The sequence below is a fragment of the Patella vulgata genome, chromosome 2, assembly GCF_932274485.2.
Source record: "Patella vulgata chromosome 2, xgPatVulg1.2, whole genome shotgun sequence".
Classification (NCBI taxonomy): domain Eukaryota; kingdom Metazoa; phylum Mollusca; class Gastropoda; family Patellidae; genus Patella; species Patella vulgata.
In genome coordinates this window covers 20,871,708-20,892,827 of record NC_065880.2, presented here as the reverse complement: position 1 = coordinate 20,892,827, position 21,120 = coordinate 20,871,708, and the positions used below count along the sequence as shown (strand labels likewise).

The 21,120-nt window shown below is 33.1% G+C and overlaps 3 protein-coding genes across 15 annotated transcripts in view; all 3 read right to left on the bottom strand.

Annotated features, from left to right (window-relative positions):
* Positions 1–1,187: 1,187 nt before the first annotated feature.
* LOC126809662 (leucine-rich repeat-containing protein 15-like) lies at positions 1,188–1,964 on the bottom strand (the record flags this gene model as incomplete). The annotated part of the gene is made up of 2 exons (XM_050534331.1): positions 1,803–1,964; positions 1,188–1,553 (listed from the first exon to the last, which is right to left on the bottom strand). Coding segments are annotated over exons 1-2 (528 nt in total), but the record flags the coding sequence as incomplete, so codon positions are not given.
* A 1,194-nt stretch (positions 1,965–3,158) lies between these two features.
* Positions 3,159–3,777, bottom strand: LOC126809663 (toll-like receptor 4). The gene has a single exon (XM_050534332.2). It carries the CDS (start codon positions 3,738–3,740, stop codon positions 3,159–3,161), a length of 582 nt encoding a protein of 193 aa, XP_050390289.2. The 5' UTR covers positions 3,741–3,777.
* A 5,002-nt stretch (positions 3,778–8,779) lies between these two features.
* The window catches only part of LOC126811891 (calcium/calmodulin-dependent protein kinase type II subunit delta), a 100,626-nt gene continuing 88,285 nt past the window's right edge, over positions 8,780–21,120 (bottom strand). For 7 of the 13 annotated variants that reach the window (XM_050537923.1, XM_050537922.1, XM_050537925.1 and 4 more), the window contains 3 exons: positions 18,646–18,714; positions 14,093–14,207; positions 8,780–12,506 (listed from right to left, as the gene is read on the bottom strand). In XM_050537923.1, coding sequence (XP_050393880.1) covers positions 12,386–12,506; positions 14,093–14,207; positions 18,646–18,714 — 305 coding nt within the window. In that variant the 3' untranslated portion in view covers positions 8,780–12,385. Of the gene's footprint in view, positions 12,507–14,088; positions 14,208–18,645; positions 18,715–21,120 lie in introns of those variants that run through there. The other 6 variants (XM_050537932.1, XM_050537929.1, XM_050537930.1 and 3 more) reach the window with 2 other exon arrangements.

The following is a 21,120-nucleotide window of genomic DNA, read 5'->3' as shown; positions in this document are numbered from 1 at the left end:
TTTATAACTTTATGTATTGTTACTTGCAATTTCTCTACATATCAAATTTCCTGGAATTGTGTGACTATTCATAAGAAATGATTATGAGTTCTAGATCACGTATTTATAAGATTTTACTGTTCGTTTTTGACCAAGTATAAGCAGGAAAGCCAAAGGAAATTTGTAGTGACATATCAATTAATTTTCAAGTTATTGTCCTTGTTATCGAAACCTGTCATTATCTTTTGGTGAGATTTATAGATTTTTTTTTAATTTAAGTAGATGGGACAACCTTTATGGTCGGTGCGTTTTTATTATGATTTAATTGCCTTAGAAAAATTATCCCAAAATGTAACCATCGCGTCTGAATCATTGTCCTCATCAGGATATTCAATATAAGTATGTGATTTAATCTGATACATGACAGTTGGTGGTATTTTATCATATTTAATATGTTTATATAATAATATTAATAACACATCTCGTCCAGTATGTTGACTTTCCATATCTGCCATATTCATTTCATACAGACACCAGTAACTTTTAATAAAATCTGGACTCATAACAAGAATTGTTTTTCTACTCGACTTAACAGCAGTAATTATACCTTCAGCAATTGGTAATGAAGGAAGAAAATCTCTGTTATGAAGACAAAGTTTTAATCCAGCTTCTTCTTCAACTTTTAATCTCATTGTTTGATCTACAAATAATCTGGCATCTTCCGAATAGGAAATAAAGGCATCAAATTCAAAACTGTCATCACTTCCAGGTAATTGTCCTGTCTTTGCAGAACTTCTGGCTGCATAATATAAATAACGTAATTTCCACCTACATCTATAGGCGATTGACCCAATAATAAAACTAACGATTAAAATGACAGAAGAGCAAGCCGTGAATATTTCACTAAAATGACTATCGCAAAACCTTGAAAGGTCCCCCAAAATCTGTTCAGGTTGGTTGAGATATACCCTTGTACCGTTTGAATAATCACATGCATATTGGTGTATATTGTTAAACTGAACATACTGTGGGTGTAATAACCAACGTAGAAACTGAAGATTATCACATGTACAAGCTAAAGGGTTATTTGAAAGATCAATTGTCAAACTACCACTTCTCTTACCAGCTTCCTCGAGTTCCTTTCTAAATGTAGAAACCAACCACCCAAAAGTATTGTTGGAAAAGTCTATATAATGTAGATCATTCATAATTCTCAAATCTAAAATCATATCACGGATAATATTCCGACTCAGGTTTAGATGCTGTAAACTTGATAAGCCTGTAAATATTTTACTTGGCAACCATATTAAATTATTTTTGATTAAATTTAGATGAGTTAAATTATTTAGTGGTCTAAAAATAGATCCATTTTTATCATTATACAGCACCCATTGTAAGTTATTATACGACATATCCAATTTTTTAAGTGAGCGGAGATGTTTAAAGAAGTCGGTGTTAATGTGGTGGCAATAGTTATTACTTAGATCTAACTTAGTAATTGATTCTACTCCTTCCACGGGACCGTTCCATTTGCTTAAAACATTGCCTTTAAGATTAACTTCTTGAAGTGAATTCTTGTAAAGAACCAATGATGAAATAGAATAAGACAAACCTTGAAATCTTACTTTTAATACTTTAAGATTAGGAGGCAATGGGATGAGCATGATATGAGGTTGCATGGGTGATTTTTCTTCTAAATTGTAATAATGGAAACTTTGACAATGTTTTTCAATTAAATCAAAGTCTGTCCATGGTAAATCGAAAGACGGATATGTTTCGAAGTATCCACTTATATCCAATTCTTCCAGATTTATTAGGTTAACGACATCCAACATGTATGGTCCGATTTCGAATCTATTATTTCTTGCAAAGACGATTGTCAACGATGAAGGTAGCAATAAAAGCGCACCGGGTTCAAAAATTTCAATTCTGTCATTGTTAATTTCAATTACTTCCAGCCTTGTTTGACTGAAATGTTTAAGCATCTGTTTTGAAATACAAACGCATACAGCGTGTGGATGAACTATACTGCTAGCCCTGAGGATTCTTAATGGCGTATGTCGAAGACCAAACATTGCTTGTCCTAAAGTTTGAAAACCCAAGTTGTGATTTTGACATAAGTCCAATGTGTGTATGTTCCCTAACATGGCAAATCCATCCATTTCGATTGTTGAGATGTTACATGAAGACAAATCAAGTAGTCTTAGCTTGTAGAATTTGGCAAATGTATGGTTTTTGATGTGGTCTAAATTGTTGTTTCTCATGATAAGGTGAGATATATTATCAGGTATATTATATGGTATTTCAGTCAAACGCAGACTTGTACAGTTGGCTGTTAAATTTTTACAGTCACATGGTTTACAACATAAACACATTGTCTGTGATATCATCAAGCCTATCGTGATCAGTACTGGCGACGAAAAGCACCTATGTATCTGAAATGACAAGGCATAGTGTTGATTTTTGTATGAAGACAATCTTTCTTTTTTGTTTAAAACTTTACGTCTGTAGATAAAGAAAGTGTTGAGACATAACAAATTTTGTGCTCCACTGTCGACATGAGTGAAACTAAAATTAGCAAACTTTCATTTAATCTTTGAAAACGAAAATGTAATCTTTTAAAGCGTGCGACGTCACTACTAATCGGAATATCACATCGGATCAACGTCTTTCTATATCTTACTCTGATATAAATCAAAGAGGTCCAGCTACTTTAAGAATTTATCTCGTAAGCTTAACTTACCATGTTGATATATCGGTGAGTAACCTGACGCTGGAAACCAAATATCCAAACTAAGCTTTTTCTCAAGAGATGACAATAAAATATTTTCTGCTAATTTAGTATTAACCAATGATCTGTAACCCTAAAGTTATCCTGGTTGTAATGAGATAACTATTAAGATAACCATTAAAGCTCTTCTTACAGAATTAGATATGTATTTATACAAAGATTATTATTGTAATTTTTATAATAAATGGCATTGATTTTGAATATTTGATACAGGTTTTTTTTTTCTTAATCTAAACTTTAGATATAAAAGTACAACAGAATGTGTTCGCCATGGGTTTTATATAAGTCTAAACGAGTGTTTAGTTCGCGTTAGTGCATAAATCAAAGGGCACTGCGATAGGGGCATCCTTTATACAAAACAATCTTGTGGTATGCATATATATGTTTATTAAGATGTAATTGCCCTTGAAAAATTATCCCAAAATGTAACCATCGCGTCTGAATCACTGTCCTCATCAGGATATTCAATATAAGTATGTGATTTAATCTGATACATGACAGTTGATGGTATTTTATCATATTTAATATGTTTATAAAATAATATTAATAACACATCTCGTCCAGTATGTTGACTTTCCATATCTGCCATATTCATTTCATACAGACACCAGTAACTTATAATAAAATCTGGACTCATAACAAGAATTGTTTTTCTACTCGACTTAACAGCAATAATTATACCTTCAGCGATCGGTAAGGAAGGAAGAAAATCTCTATTATGAAGACAAAGTTTTAAACCAGCGTTTTCCTCAACTTCTAATCTCATTGTGTGATCCACAAATAATCTGGCATCATCAGAATAGGAAATAAAGGCATCATATTCATACACCACATCATTTCCATGGTGTATTTTGTTCGAACGCCTGGCTGAATAATATAAATAACGTAATTTCCATCTAAATCTGTACAAAACAGACCCAGTAAGAAAGCTTAAAATAGTCACTGCTGAAGAAACAGAGGTAATTATCATGCCGATTTTGCTTTGAAAACTTTCGAAAATTCTTCAAAAATACGAGTAGACTGATTAAGATAAACAGTTGTGCCATTTGTAAAAACGCACTGATAGTTTTCAACATTATGAAATTTTAAATGTTCTCTTTTCACTAATAACCACTGTAGAAAATCGAAATTTACACAAGTACAATACAATGGATTTCTCGTAAGATCAACTGTCAGGTGGCCGCCTTTTTTGCCTGACGCATCGAGAACTTCCCGGAACTGCGGACCGAACCATTGAAGACCGTTATAAGATAAATCTAGGTACGTCAAGTTATCAATACCGTCCAGAAGAATATAAAAGTTGGAGCTACTTAGTAAGTTTAAGCTTATATTCAATACTCGGCAGTTCTTTAGCCCATCAAAAACATTCCTGGGCAAATGCAAGAGGTCATTTTTAACCAGGCTAAGATGGGTCACGCTACGGAGGTGCTTTAAAAAAGAAAGATTCCCGTTTCCTATGACTCGCTGTAAATTATTATAAGACAGATCTAATTTTTGCAGTGACGTAAAATTGACAAAGAAGTCCGCCGTAACAAAGTGACAAAAATTGTAAGAGATATCTAATGTTTGTATGTTGTTAACACCACTTACGGGTCCTTCCAATCTGGATAAAACATTCCGTGAAAGATGAACGTGTCTTAAAGAATTGTGACCGAGTTCCAGTTTCGTTATTCGAAAAGCCTTTTCAGCAAAATCCACACGCAGAGTTATGAGGTTTGGTGATAAATGAAAAGGAAGCTGACTAACAGGAAGCGAAGGCCTATATTGGTGTAAGTGGTCGCCACAATCTTCATCTGCTATACTTGCCCAATTTAAAATGGCTTCGGGTATATCCAGTTCTGGGGAATCTAAATTGTCACTTAAATCAAGATCTTCGAGATTTGTCAAGTTAGCAACATCTTTTAAGTAAGGTCCTATAGTAAATCGATTGTTTTGGGCCTTCACGGTTTTTAAAGTAGAAGGTAAAAACTGAAGTGCACCTGGTTCAAAAATCTCTATACGATTATAGTTGACGTGAATTTCTTGTATTTTGGTCTGATTAAAGTATTTCAACATTTGTTTAGAAATACAAACACACACAGCATATGTAGAAACTATACTGTTGGCAATAAGAACTCGGAGGCCCGTGTTTTGGAGGCCAAACATTGCATTGCCTAGTGCTTGAAAACCCATGTTCTGGTTATGGCTCAATATTAATTTATCCAATTTGTAGAGCCTGGCAAATCCATTGGTTTCAATTTTAGTGATGTTACATAAAGATAGATCAAGATGTGTTAGGTTGTAGAATTTTCCAAAGGTATGGTTATGAATATGATATAAACTGTTATTCCTTAGAATAAGATGAGTCGTATCATTCGGTATTTTGTTAGGAATCTTTCTTAATCCAAGACTTGTACAATTTACAATCAACTTATGGTCTTTTTCAAGGCAATGACAAGGCGGGCAAGTCAACTTCATTTTGGTAGCCGACACAAGCACCAGCACCATGATCCAAATAGTTGGCATTAGAACCTATAGAAATAAATGACCATATAAAGATTATATATAAAATATATGCAGCCAGTAAAGTATATTGTAGAGTCAAAATTAATGATAACATAAATATAGACCAGATTATATCCACGACAGTCGATTACAATTTCGGAAAAGGTTTTAACCTAGTACACGAAAATTAATTAGAAATAAAGACAGTGACCGAAGGTCGTATGCCCCTTTATATCAATGCTTTATACTTACAGTCATATTGTATAATGCAGCAAGTCCCAATAAATTCGCTTATGTTTGATACATTCTACTAGATTATGGTATAAAATGGGTTTTTTAACAAGTATTTATATGGGTGTTAGTTTGTTTTATAACAGGATAATAAATAAAATTACATCGTGATAAGGGACAAGGAAAAAAAGTAAAAACGAGGATGATCCGTGCTCCATTCATATAGCTATATTTAAGAGCCACGAACCTAGCTTAAGACGTTGAGATATACCGATGTTTGTTTTTGGTTTTTTTATCTACAATCGGATGCCTTTAGTTTCAACTAGCAAACTCAAAATGTACCATCTTAAAAAAAAGAGATAATTTTATACCATTAGGACTAATTTAACATACTTCAAATCAAATTTCGCTTATCTGCAAATATGTGCCAGACTGCCAGTTAAGTTAATCAAACTGTGTTTTAACCGACTAGGAAAAGGACATTCATAATTACGGTGCATTACCCATGACCTTGTCTAAGTCGAGCATTTGATTGGCAGTTGTACACAACATAGACTTCGCCCCGCGTTCATAACGTCAATCAGGGGCCGTAATATCGGATAAATCGGATAAAAATTGTGACCTCTAGAAGAACCACAAGCGAAGAGCGCGATTTTTCGTACAATCAGGGGTCATAATTTAGGAAGGTAAGATCTTTGGGACATAAACATGCATTCCAAGTTTCATCAAAATCGGATGAAAATTGTGACCTCTAGAGAGTCCACAACCTTGCTTTTTACACTATCTGCGTACAAAGGGCGGCCCTTTTATCCGGCAGTTATGGTCCGATTTTCACGAAATTCGAACTCAACGATCATTAGGGTGTAACGTGATATACTAAAACGGTTTTTTAAATCGGATAAAAATTGTGACCGCTAGAGGGGCCACAAGCTAAAAATGATTTTTCGTACAATCAGGGTCCATAAATCAGGACGTTACGATCCGATATGAGAGAATATCGGCAGGATCCAAGATCATCGGGTTAAAAACATGCATTTCAAGTTTCATCAAAATCGGATCAAAATTGTGACCTCTACAGTGATCCACATGCTAAAAACGTGATTTTTCGTAAAATCAGAGGCCATAATCCATGAAGTTATGGTCCGATACATGCCAATATCGAAACGAACCGAGATCTTTGGGAGACAGACCTATATTTCAAGTTTCGTCAATCGGATTAAAATTATGACCTGTAGAGTGTCCACAAACTGTGGACGGACAGGGGCGACGATAATATACGTCCGCATTAAAATGTGGGCGTATGAAAATGGCATGTATCCTTGGACATTCAAGAATATTGTAGCCTATGATGAAACCATGCAAAAGAGTTCAAAATCAATTTACCACTTTAACAGATATTACAACTGTCGTCGACCATTGCTAAGCTGAAAGTATATGAATTGTACTTATTTAACGGAGCTAAATCGCTAATATTTGGGACCTACAAATTGACACAAATGGGTCGCAACTACTCGCAACGTATATAATAATGTAATATGAATGTAAATAAACTGATTTACATTCAATCGTTTCCGTTTTTACTCTAATATCAAAGCAGTTATGTTCGGCGAAATACGTCGCTTGTTTTGTCTTAAATATTGGATATCAGAAGCCCATCTTTTCCCAATTTTAATTAAAATTGACAAATTATTCGTGTTTTCATTGTCGAAGGTTTTGGGCGATATTGAGTTAAGAGACTTAGCTGCTTTAAAGCACGAAGATAGCAAAAATTAGATCTACGTTTGATGGTTACTAAACAGTCAAAATTCGCCACACTGATTTAAAAGTTCCTAAAAGGGGAACAAGTAAGTTCCTGCATGTAAACAGATCAATGCCATTCCGAAGGAGGTTTCAATGATGATGATGCACAGCTTATTTCAAATTCAAAGGACGATTTAGGAGGTTAATGTTATTCGAAATAAAAGAAGGCCGCAGCGCCGCTATCCAAGCAAAAAAATCACAGTACAGCACACTATGGCACTGGTCTTCATGGTAGTTTTCCCCATTTTCAGTCCACCCCTGTTAGAAGGTAACATTGCAACAGCTTGTCTATTTTCAATAATTATAACATGCGCTTGTTCGCTGGAGCTTTGTTGTAACTACTCCTAAATGAAATGGGTTTAATGTCCTACTGTTTTGCTCCGACTGGGCTAATGAAGACAGACATATGCCATACAGTGTACTATGAGGGAAATTTTGCGCAGGCAGTGGCACTTCAACTCTTTGATATAGGTCGATTTTAGTTTAATTTTGGTTTCCCGTTTTACTTTGTAATAAATGTTAAATGACATGAAACGAATGGGGTTTAACGTCTTATTTGCGTCATATAGTGTGCTGTGAGGGTAATATTGTTCAGAAAGTGGCACTACAGCCTACTGTTCTGTTCCGACTTGGCTAATGAAGATGAGCATATGCCATATAGTGTGCTATGAGAAAAAATGTGACCTGACACCGGCGCTACGCCCTACTCTTATATCGAATTCCAACTGCCAAGGCATCTTTTATGTGCACGCCAATGTATACACGGGACCTCTGTTTTTCGTCACTTCCGAATGACTAGACAGCTGTCCTTGTTAGGACCTCCATCCTGCACCACTGACAAGGGGAAACCGCGTCGGAAAAAACACCACTCCTAAGTCTTTTGACCCCCCAACAAGATAGTCAAATAAAAAAAAATCAATTCCGCCAAAGATTCAAGATCAATGATACACGGAACCTCTGTTTTTCGTCACTTCCGAACGACTAGACAGCTGTCCTTGTTAGGACCTCCATCCTGCACCACTGACAAGAGGAAACCGTGTCGGAAAAACCACCACTCCTAACTCTTTTGACACCCCAACAAGATAGTCAAGAGAAAACAATCATTTCCTCCAAAGATTCATGGTCAATGGCAATTTGATTAAAACACAGTTCCTATTTCATTTCTTATAGTTCAAAGTTTCGTTTTACTTTGTCTTCACAACACTAGGATCTGGAAGAGTTGTTATACGACAGACTTTCTGGTTGATGTGAGGAATTAGCCAATGAAACGGTCTGTTATGCAAGTTCTTGGCATACAGTGCACAGAACTGTGGATAACCCACTAGAAACGTCAACGCTGATTATCAATGTCTGACATCACAGGGTCAAAAGCCTCTCATATGACCCCTGACGCGACCTCCCACTACAACTGGTCAGATCTTCATGTAGTAGAGGCCATCGAAAGTATAACCCAATCTAATCAAAAAAGATTTAAAAAGTCAACTTGAAGTAAGGGAAATTTTATACACTTTTTTATTTTAAAAGATAAAAGGGACAACATATTGAAAGCACTACATTACTTCTTCCTGGAAGAAAGTTTGGAGTGTCAAATGTATTTCTATTACATGTAAAAAGACAAAGGTGTGTATGTTAAAATATACCATAACGATGCTCCAATCCATTTGCTTGAAAGTAGTCTAATTGTTATGCTCTCTTCAAATAAGAAATCAAATTATACACATCTTTTATTATTAGATCAAGGTTTAATTTTGTTAAGAGAACTTTGGTTGGACATCATTTTGACAATCAACATTTCACAACAACAGATTTTTAAGGGTGACATATTAATTCTGTGCAAGAAGAAATGTTTTAACACCACAATCACAAAAAAATTCACATGATCTTGAAAAGGCAAAAATTAAATATGGACAAATTGATTTAAAATAGTATTCTAGAATGAGGAGTTAAAAATGTAAAATGTTTTTATATGACAAATAAATAAGACTACAGAAAAAACAATATACAAGTGCTGTAGTGCTGTACACTTCTTGCACTTGTAGTTCATAGTTATAGTCCCTTTTCACATCAAGGAATTAATAAATCTTAAAAAGAGGCACAGATAAAACAATACCAGTGATTAATTTATAAAACCTGTTGTGAAGGGCAACATGTACATTGACACTGAAAAAATATTTGATCAAAATAATGGATAATAATTCCAAACAAAACACTAAGACATTTCATTGTGTGGGTGTGTGAGTGTATATATATTTATATATATATATATATATATATTAACTTAAGCAAATATAATATATTTCCAGTCTTGGACAAAAATAGATACAATCAAATGTTACACTACACAAAGGAAAATTGCATTAAAAATATAAATTATATTTATAAATCCTCCATGGTTTAAAATTGGGAATATTTTGTTAAACTAATTATTTAAAAAGGTTTATTAAAATTACTATTATAAAGAATTTCTGATGCAATTTTTGTCTTTAGACACAAGGGGTGTACAGTATATATATTCAGGAAACACAAGGTTTTTATTATCAAAATGAATAGAAATATTATGCATAAGGAAACTGATTATGCTAAAGTTGCTAAGAGAGGTTGGTTTGCATGATGACCTCCTCTTCTACTTTATCATTAACTATCTTTTTAATTAGTATATATCATTTACATATATCACCAACAGTCTAGTTACAAAGATGATGGGAATGTATGATGTGGTAACTTCAAACCAATTTAATTTCTCAACACCCTTCTTTAGTAACACTGGCAAAGAACACAGAAATGATTAAACAAACTCTTTACACAATCCTCAAAATAGTAAATAGTTCATACAAATAAATAGCTAAGCTCTTATTTAAATCATCGGGTTTACTGGGTTTCACAAAGGACAACTATTTTATATTAAATTATATGGAATTGAAGTACAGTCATATTCAACTTGGTTTAAAATCATTTCATGGATTGCTAAGGACATAGTTTGCTACGTTTTGCAGAGTGGCAAAGGAAAGACATATTTGTGAAACATCAAACTGCTTTAGATTTAGTTGTATGGTTTACCATATCAGACAAAACTTGTATGTCAGGTATTATATGGCATAGAACTAAATCTAATGCTATTAGGTTTAATATAAAGATGGCTTTAGCATTACTGTGTACTGTTTTCTCTAAATCACAGCAAAGTGCGGACAAAATCGACTAAAAAAAACCCCACATAAACCAACCCACCCTTTAACTTCAACTCTTCAATCCATTTCAGTTATCATATGATATCTAAACAAATATTTCCTCTAACCTTATGTCATACTCATGTAATCAACTTCCTTATTGAATCACAAGATTTGCTGATACATGTATTAAATTTACTAATTTTCTTTTTTTTTTTATATAAATCTGTGCTATTGCTATATATTGTAGTCAAAGTAACAATATTTACAATCACTTTGGTATAATACTGCTACAAAATATATATATCTGGGGAGCTGATTTTATGGGGAAAATTGTCAGATATTTTGTTGCTCTTTTGGTTAGAAGTACATATCAATCACTAAAGCTTAACAGAACAGAACTATCCAGAGAATTCTTTATGTATATGAAGAAAAGCTAAATAAAATAACAAACAATAATGGTAAATAAATACCACTTCTATACATTGTATTTCCTTTTAATTAAATAATTATTAATCTATTATGTATATACATGCATAATAAATAGTAAAAGTAGATTATATTCATAATTGATTTAAATAACAACTCCAGTCTCCAATTCATATTGTACTGGCATTTCTGTTTTAAATGGCAGTTGATATTCATTTATAAGGAATACTTCAATGTATATCAGTAATACAACCATTTATTAACAATATCATATTAGTTATAAGTATATAGAATATTTCATTTTATTATAATGGTTTGAGTTTCCTCTCTAAAATTTCTAATTAATCCTTAATCTTTGTGCTAAGATTGCATAAATTATATGAAAGTTTGGCATCTTAAATCATATTCAGCTAAAATTTATGTCTAGACTAGAGTACATTGCCAAAATAATGAATCTAATTAAAATATTAATAATTTTTTTTTTTCTTTTCTTTTTTTTTTAAAAGGAAAAATAGAATAATATAAAACATAAATCTTGCAGATCAAGAAAGAGAGAAAAAAAACCTTGTTAGATACCAATATTTCTATGTGACGGGTAGCATTAAAAATGAGAATGATTTAATGAATGAACAGTAATGCTAGCAAAATGCTGCCCAAATACTGCAATATATGAGCTTGTATATATAAAATATCTAGAACACATGTATATCATATTGATATACTTTCAAGGAACAGTTATTAATAGATTGACTAGTTCATATATATATATATTTTTCTATATATATAAACTAATGTGGTTTAGTTAATACACCTTTTAATTATATGTGTATAATATATAACAAAAGAAAAAAATAGATTTGATATAAAGCACTAGGTTTATCAGCGAATTTATCTATTTTTTGAAAAATATCAATTTCCATTTTCAGTTGATATACGCCTATTGCACTGACTAATTAGAATTAATGAGAGGATTTCAAATAGGACAAAATATAGAAAATATACAACAGCTACATGTATGAATAGCAGAAAATACAAAAAAAATGTGGACAATCACTTATCAAATATGGTAGCACAAATACCATGTGCCCAGTACAATTCTTTCCATGCACCTTTATACAGGATTTAAAACAGTGCATTATAACCCTTACTTCATCTTTCCCATACACTGAGCATTTATCTACCTACCATCACTGAACCTGTGTCATTATTCAATATTTATCATTACCACATAATATAATGCCAACTGTCCCCAAATCAGCTTAAAGTATAAAGTTGATTGCTGTTAATTCTCATAAAATTATTAAGAGGTCTGTACCCCTCCTGCATCAAAACCTCGATCCTGAGCCAGGACTGTGGATGCCTTTTGGCACTGAAATTGTTCTTAAAATAAGATGGAATAAAAATGTGTGTACAACAAACCATGCAGAAGAGGTCAGCTGTAAACAGCCAAAAGGCAGAATGCCTAAAGCTAAAAAAAAATTCCCAAAAGTAATAATTGGCTAAATTTCTATTTAGAATGTGGTGTTGAAGCACTTCCTGAACGATGAAAATGGACATTTTGCCATTTATTATCTTTCCTTTGCCATACTCTGGTTTCTTCAGATTGCATTGTCACGGGAAGGCCATTTCTGTAAATAAAAGAAAAAGCTAATGTCCCCCGCCGCAATCCCAAAATAAATAGATGACAAATATTAATTAATTGCACATTTATCTTTTTGAAAAGTATCGAGCAATCAAACTGATTGTCTATACTTAGTACCTGGTAGTCAAGGTAATGGTATAATGAAATTATACACCAAGTTTCATCATTCTCACTATTTAAGTTATCATGTCCAAAAGAATCAACCAATCAAAATGCTTATCTATGCTTAGCCTAAGCAGAAAACACTCATCTTCTAAATCTATCAAGGCATTCACCTAATAAACACCTTCAACCAAGTTTGAACATTCTAATAGTCCCATTTTAATAGTCCCCTGCTTTACTCGAAAGGTGACAAAAAGAAAAATTGAGTGAGTGAATGCAAGCTATAGGCTAAAATCAACTAACATGTGTCACGTCTTTAAAGAGAACCAACGGCTGCCAGGCATGATACGCCCACATTTTGCAAGAGATCGATAGAGAACAAGCTAAAAACAAACAGGATTTTTTGTACTATCAGGGGCAATAATCCAGAAAGTTATGGTCTGAAATGCACAAATATCAAAAGGGGCTGAGATCTTTGGGATATAAAGATATGTTTTAAGTTTCATCAAACTCTGATAAAAATTGTGACCTCTAGAGGTTCCACAACCTTCGTAGCAATCTTTTACACAATTTGGGTACAAAGAGCGGCCATTTTGTCAGGCAGTTTAATTTTGATTTTCCCAAAATTTGAATTCAACCTTCATTATGGTGGAATGGTGATATATCCAAACGGTTTTTAAAATCGGAAAAAAAAATTGTGACCTCGAGAGAATCCGCAATCAAACAATCAGGAGCCATAATCCAGGAAGTTACGGAACCAAGATCTTAGTGTGTAATGGTGATAGATTCACAAGTTTTTTTTAAATCAGATAAAAATTGTGACCTCTACATGGACTGCAAGCTAAAAACATAATTTTTTGTACATTCAAGGGCCATCATTCAGGAAGATACAATCCAATACGTGCGAATATTGACAGGAACCAAGATCTTTGGGTTATAAACATGTATTTCAAATTTCATCAAAATCAGATAAAAATTGTGACCTCTAGAGGGTCCACAACCTTGATATTGATATACCGATTTGGGCCGATTTTCACGAAATTCGAACTCTACCATCTTTAGGGTGTAACGGTGATATATTGAAACGTTTGTTTAAATAGGATAAAAATCATGACCTGTATAGGGTCTTCAAGCTAAAAACATGATTTTGCGTACAATCAGGGGCCACAATTCAGGAAGTTACAGTCCGATATGCGCAAATATCGAAAGGAACCGAGATCTTAGGGTTATAAACTTACATTTCAGTTTCAACACGATCGGATAAAAATTGTGACCTCTATAGGGTCCACAAGCTAAAAACGCGATTTTTCGTACAATCAGGGGCCATAATCCATGTGGACGGACGGACAGGGGCGACGACAATATATGTCCACATGAATATGTGGGTGTATAAAAATTCTGTGATACCATGTTGATCAGAAAAAGCATGTACATTTCTCCATTTCATATAAAATTTAATAATAACTTTACCTGTCAATGTATTGTGTAAGTCGAACATATGCAATACATGCAGAATCATCACCAAGTAAATGTACATGAGGATTCACCATGCTTGTATTCACAGCCTTATTATTTTTAGACAGCACTGAAATAGATAATGCATGAGCAATGAGAACTGAAACATATAAAAAAAAGATATCTAAATAACATAGTATAATCAATTATCTATACAATTAATCATAATGAAATTTTAGTTCTGACATTCGAACAATCTCAAAATGTTTAGAAATTACAAAGTTTTCAAACATTTATCCATATTTGGTCAGTCTGTTGATACCAACACGTCTTTAATCGCCTATTTACAGGTTGGATGAAAGGATGAATTTGTATGATTTCTTGTGTTAAATGATGGCAAGGGGAGTATCCTGTAAGACAGAATCACATAGTGGTCCCTAGGAAATACAAGAGACAAAACAGCCATTATTTATTATCATTAATTAAAACACTTTTAGTATTGTTACTAATACAAAAGGATAAATCATCTGTGACTAACAATCAATGTTTTAGCTCTAAGATACCAGGAGCTACTTGTGATGGGTCACCTAAATTTGCATTAAATCTATTAAAGATATATTTCTGTGATTGTACGTCAAGATCATATATATATCACCATAAATACTGCGGAAATATATTTGCCACTAAAAATAGACCTTTTGGGGTACTTGAAGAGAAGGTTATTTTAACAATCTTAAAAATTTAATACATATGTAGCCACGAACCAAGAGGGATGGCACTACATGAAAATTTATGCAAGTATTAAGATATCACTGGTAGACTTATGGTGATGTTCTGTAATGGGCCTGCAATCATATTTCTAGCGTGAACATAAATCCAAGAATTCCAAGAAAAATGTTTGCAAGATTCCGGGCTTTTTGAAAATCATCATAATTGTCAAGTAAATACTATATTCTAACAATTCTGAAGTTGGCATAAAATTAAATATTGGTGAAAACACCCGATGCCTTCATCCTTGGCAAAGAATTGAGTATTGGGTTAAATTTTGATATAAACAAAAATGCTGAAAACATAGACAAGGGAAATCCATTAACAGTTTATGAAAAATATCAATAACTATTGATAACAATATTTAGTTTAAACAATTTACCGGTATTTGATAAACCAAATAGAATTTAACAACAGACAAGGGCCAACATACAGTAAGTTCTCCCCCAAAATCATTTCTACTATAATATCTGTAAACCTTTATTTCAGTTAGGAGGCTAAAGTTCTAACAAATATTTAAACCGAAACAAACCATCTATAAATATTTAGTTTCCTCACTAAAATAGATATATGGCCAAAACTAAATAATACTGTAATGGGGAGTGACAATAATGTAATGAAGAGAAAAGAAATCAAATGGGGTTTAATGTTTTACCTTACTGTTCTGGAAAAACCCAGATAATGATGATGAGCATACACCATGCATTACAATTCTTTTTTTTTCTTTCTTTTTTTGGGGGTGGGGGTTGCAATATACATGTACAGCTAGTATTCCTGCTTTCCATGCAAGTGTCATCAGTGCAAGTGAGACACGGTCACTCAGAAAAGGGTTGGCTCACTTACTGTGAGGTCCAGGGTTTGATACTATTCCAGTGTGGTTTCCCCTTGTAAGTGGTGAAGGATGTAGGGCTCAGTGAGTACACAAGTACACAAAGCCGTCGCATAAATTCACTCATACTGAACAGTACACTGTGCCTCAATTCACGCCACATGGCTAATTGTTTACATCACGAGGTTTGATTGACAGCTTGCAAGTGACATGTATTTCATCTGCTTCAATGTTTTTGTGCTTGCTGACAGTGTTTTTCACCATAAACAGATCAAAATTATGGGCATGTGAGACATATAATATAGTGCATTTTCGCACATAATGTCGAACTGAACGTCTTTTTCTTTTTTCTTCCATTTCCTCTTGAGAATGACTGGGCTCGAAGTTTATACGGCATTACCTCTTCATCGAATAAATGAAGACAACAATTTATTCTGGAATATTACTGACGTGAACTTCAAGCTGGTACGTGAATTAAATATGGAAAATTTCAAAAGGTCGTTATTTTTGTGGTAAACACATAGGCCTACATTAAAATACGACATTTTCCATAACAAATTGCCAAGAATTATTTTTGTTGAAATCTAGTTATGTTAAAAGGGATGGAAGCTTATAATTAACAAATTTTCTACTAGGACCTCATTCGACCCAATTCTGAACAGTTCGTTTTAAAATGGATTAAGAACCCAGCATTATAGATCTATATTTCGTTTCATATACTTTCGATGACCTCTACTACATGAAGACCTGACCAGTTGTAGCAGGAGGACGTGTCTGAGGTCATACGAGCGGCTTTTGACCCTATGATAATCAGACATTTGATTAACCAATCAGTATTGATGTTTCTAGTCGGTTACCCACAGTTCCATGCAACTCACGCCAAAAACTCGCCGTAACAGACCGTTTCATTGGCAACATCCAGAACGCGGGTTATATAAGAACTCTTCCAGATCCTAGTGTAGTAAAGACAAGAAAAAAACAAAATTTTGAACTATAAAGAAACGACACAAAATCAAAATTTTTTGCCAAGGATGAAGGCATCAGTTGCTTTTGCCAATATTTAATTTTATGCCAACTTCAGAATTATTAGTATAACTATAGCCTTTACTTGACAATTGTGGCCATTTTCATTAGGTCCTAAATCGTGTTATTGCAAACAATTTTTTTGGAACTCTTGGATTTGTGTTCCTGGTGTGATAAGCTTTCCAAGAATGTATAGTTTGCTTAGCTACGAGGACCATGTAGCAGAATTGCATTTCTAAGCAAGCTAGAAATTTTGGCTGCAAGCCTAAAATAATCAATTTGTTTTATTTATTGTTGTATTAAAATCATGTCCATAATTTTTATCTTTTCTGGTCAATAAAAATATATTATACATACAAATTGGTTAAGTGGAATAATTAGTTAACATGTGCTCAAGTGAACATATCTTTATCAGTGTTTTAGCTTTACTTATATCACAGGAATCTGACCTTCTATCTGTATATATATGCATACACCATGTCGTACCAGACAATATATAATAAAAAAACAACAGGAATGCAATGCCTGTTGAAAACTCGATCTTACCTGCTCTCGCTTCGGCTCGGTTTTTTTCAACAATTCGTAATGTCAGGCAACCAAACTTCTGTCAATTCACACAGATATGTTTTTTCTTCAATCTAGTCGTTTTGATTTGCATAAATACTCTGACAAAACGATATCATCGCCACTTGTTTCCAATATTTACAGCGTTTTCGTCCATTTTCATTTTGTCACGGCCGCCATGCGCTGACGTCACACAAATAGACGCATTCGACAGACCTCGGTTTTTTTGTTGCTGGGGTTGAGGGATTCTACCGATATTCGCCGAATATGTATAGACGTTTCACTGATGCATGAGACGACCCTACTCCTTATTATGTGTTAATCATTCGGCCATTTTAGAAGTTTGGTTGCCTGACATTACGAATTGTTGAAAAAAAACGAGCCGAAGCGAGAGCAGGTAAGATCGAGTTTTCAACAGGCATTGCATGCCTGTTGCTTTTTATTATATATTGTCTGGTACGACATGGTGTATGCATATATATATACGGATAGAAGGTCAGATTCCTGTGCTTATATTCAACTAACAACAAACTATACAATTTCCGAAACATTCCACAAGATGCTATTTGTACATGCAATGCTATAGAAGACATTATTATTGGCCAAAATTTTACCTAGCATACATAGGTGACTTTATGGGTATTATTTCTCGTTTTTCTATTTGTTTATAAAATTCAAATAATCTATACTCTCTAAGGTGTCAAACTTTTATTTACACATCTCACAATTTCACTAAAATGTTATGGTATCAGTTTTCATTCAAATAATAAAATGATTAATAATCAAATTTAATGTTGACTCAAAAAACTTTGGCAAGACCTTGAAAGAATGTTAAATGTAGAGGTGACAATAATATATTGCTGGCTAGATACAAGACAAAATTCAAAACAAATTTATATACTTCCGAGGGAGAGAATCTGTACAAACTATATTTTACAAACTAAATGAAGATTTTAAGACACAAGACAACACTAAAACATAATGAAAGGGCAGAAATAAAAGATAAAGTTAAAGCCCCCGATCACCTATAAAATTTCATCAACTAGCTTATAATATTTTGGCTAATTATAACATCACAATACATATATTTGTACTAACCAATATCTTAAATTAAGATTGTGTTAAAAAAAAAAAAAAAAATCTCATTGCAAATTTGACCCAGTTCAATCTACTTTCCCATGTAAAAACAACAATAAACACTGAATAACAAAAATAGTTAAGAGTCAAGTACATAAACAAAAGTAAACAACTAAGGGAATATACTAAAGGTGAAAATTAGAGGAGAACTAACATCACAGTACAACGTCCAAGGAAATACTGGTTCTCAGACACTACACTTATTGTGTCATTAATTGGGGAAGAGAACAAGATATTAAAATAATACCCGTAGCATGACGAGAAAAAGTGTTGTCACTCTTCGGGAGGTACTGAGCCACTCCAGCAGTACAAGCTCCTAATAAGGAAAAAGCATTCCCAAAAACTATATAAATATCATAATATCACTCAAAAACTAAGGATAGATTTTCAAAGATAAAGTTATGTCTATGATTATATTACTATATGAATATTACACGATTAATTATCTACATATTATTAAGGATGGGTTTAATACAATCATTAAATATATTACAGACTGGATACTATATGATAATGAAGTTTGGTATTTATATGAAGTACAACATCAGAAATACATGTATATTATCTAACATACATATATCTATATAGGTGCCAAGACAATACTGCAAAGTGTTTGAACTGAATCTACTATATAACCTCCATATTTACATACAACTATTTTATATCTATATACAAAGTGGATACAATTTACATGGGTAGACATGATGGAGTGGCAATTTTCTACACTAATTTAAACTAAAAACATTTACTTATTCTACATTCCAAGAAGTGGGAAATACTCTGACATATATCTTCTAGACCAATCTACTAACAGAAATAATTCTATCCTGTAGGAGAGTGTCTGAGAACACAATTTACCCTCAATATTTAATTCTGGAAGCAACATAATAGAACAACTAAAAGATTTGAAGACCATGTCCCATACATTGCACAGTGAAGTAATTATAAAGTTTTGTGTACACTTTGATACATACAATTATATAATATTCATAAAGCTAAAAGGACAGTAGCTACAGTACACTTAAATTCTTCAGAATTCACCAATTGTATCTAAATTAATAATAGTTATTTCATGAGGAGAAACTTACTTAGTTTAAAATGGAAATCTAACTCTATTGGAAAAAAAACAAACAAAATGTGTTTTTGAAATTTCCATTCAAAAGGCAAATTACGCCAAATTGTTCACATACCGGTACATCTCATAAGTCAGAAATATGTACAAGTACATGGAAAGACATGGAGCATGGGCTGGCTTGTATGAATATTTTTATATATTTGAGTTTAAGACACATAAAATTCTAAAGAAAGTAAATTTTATATGGCAACAGCTCTTAATTTGTGCACCAACATGTTTTTAAAAACAAAAGTATTTTTGATTCTGTATAGTCATCTACTTGTAAGTTTCTCTAAAGCAAAAATTTGAACAGATTTTAAAAAAACTTTTTGACAAAAATTAAGAATGCCACATATAATAATTCTAACTGGAAAATTTTAAAGGGCAAATCAAGATATATAAATGAAAAATGCATGAAATGCAAAGCATTTTCATAACTGTCCAAAGACATAGTTGAAACACCAAAACAAGTTGATAGTTGTATGTATCAGAGTATAACATTGTTATTAGCAAAATAATAATGAGACATTACAACATTAAAAGAGTTACATGGTCTGCCATTTTAAACAAGAACCAATAATGGAAGAAGCCACATACGCACACAAATATATATGTATAACCATTTCGTTTCTCATCAATTCTTGGCTTCAATAATAAGAAGGGAAATAACTCTAATGTTGTAGTTCACTCAGACAGACCATTAGCTTTTAAATAATCAATAACCCATAAAACTAAAAGCTACTTCTACCAACTAATACAAATGAAAAAAAAAACAACAAAAAAACTAAATGCTCTACAAAAGAAATTGGAATAGAAATCAAGGGTATAAGATGCATGTATAGCAGTATTACAAGAAATGATGGTTATTTGTGTTATTCAACTTATAAATTTACTGATATTTTGATCAATCAAATCAAGTTATAGCAGTATATATTATGCTCGGGTTAGAGAGTCAATTCACTAAAACATGCAGTAGTGCTTCAGATAAAGGGCATAAGAATTCCAAATGTTTCTTCAATTATACGAACGCAGCAGATTCAGTTGCATTCTGTAATTATAACCTGCTGAACACTCAAACCTTAACCCAGAATTAAACTTTAACAAATACATAGATTATGTTTTAGCTTTCCATTGTATAGTCTGTTCAGTCTTGTAATTATTCCTATTTCAAGTATATTTTTTGGATCACCTAGTGGTAATAGAATAAAATGGGGTTTAACATGCTACTTTTCTGCACAAACAGGGCATAAGTCATGTAGATAGAAATTTTGAGCCGACAGCAGTGTTTCTGCATACTCTTCCTTAAATTCCATCTGTCAAGGGTTTCAACTAGAAAATGTGTCGATCTCTGTGATCCGTCCTATCCCTCCATCCTGCACCAATGAAAAGAGGGAAAACCAGCCTGGAAAATCCTGAGGACCTTTTTCTGCCAACATTTGGATTGAACCCGGACCCTTTTGGTCTGTGAGCTAGGGCTACACCCACTGAGCCATGATGGCTCTCAAGCTAAGTAGTATACCGTAGAGTAACAATATTGTAAAAGCATTTTTACCCTTTATCTTGAGCACTGTATTATGTGAGACATAAAAGTGACAAAGCAACTGAAAT

Bases quoted from the DNA above. Each gene is read 5' to 3' on its own strand.
- LOC126809663 (XM_050534332.2), bottom strand. From the start codon at position 3,740: ATGATAATTACCTCTGTTTCTTCAGCAGTGACTATTTTAAGCTTTCTT.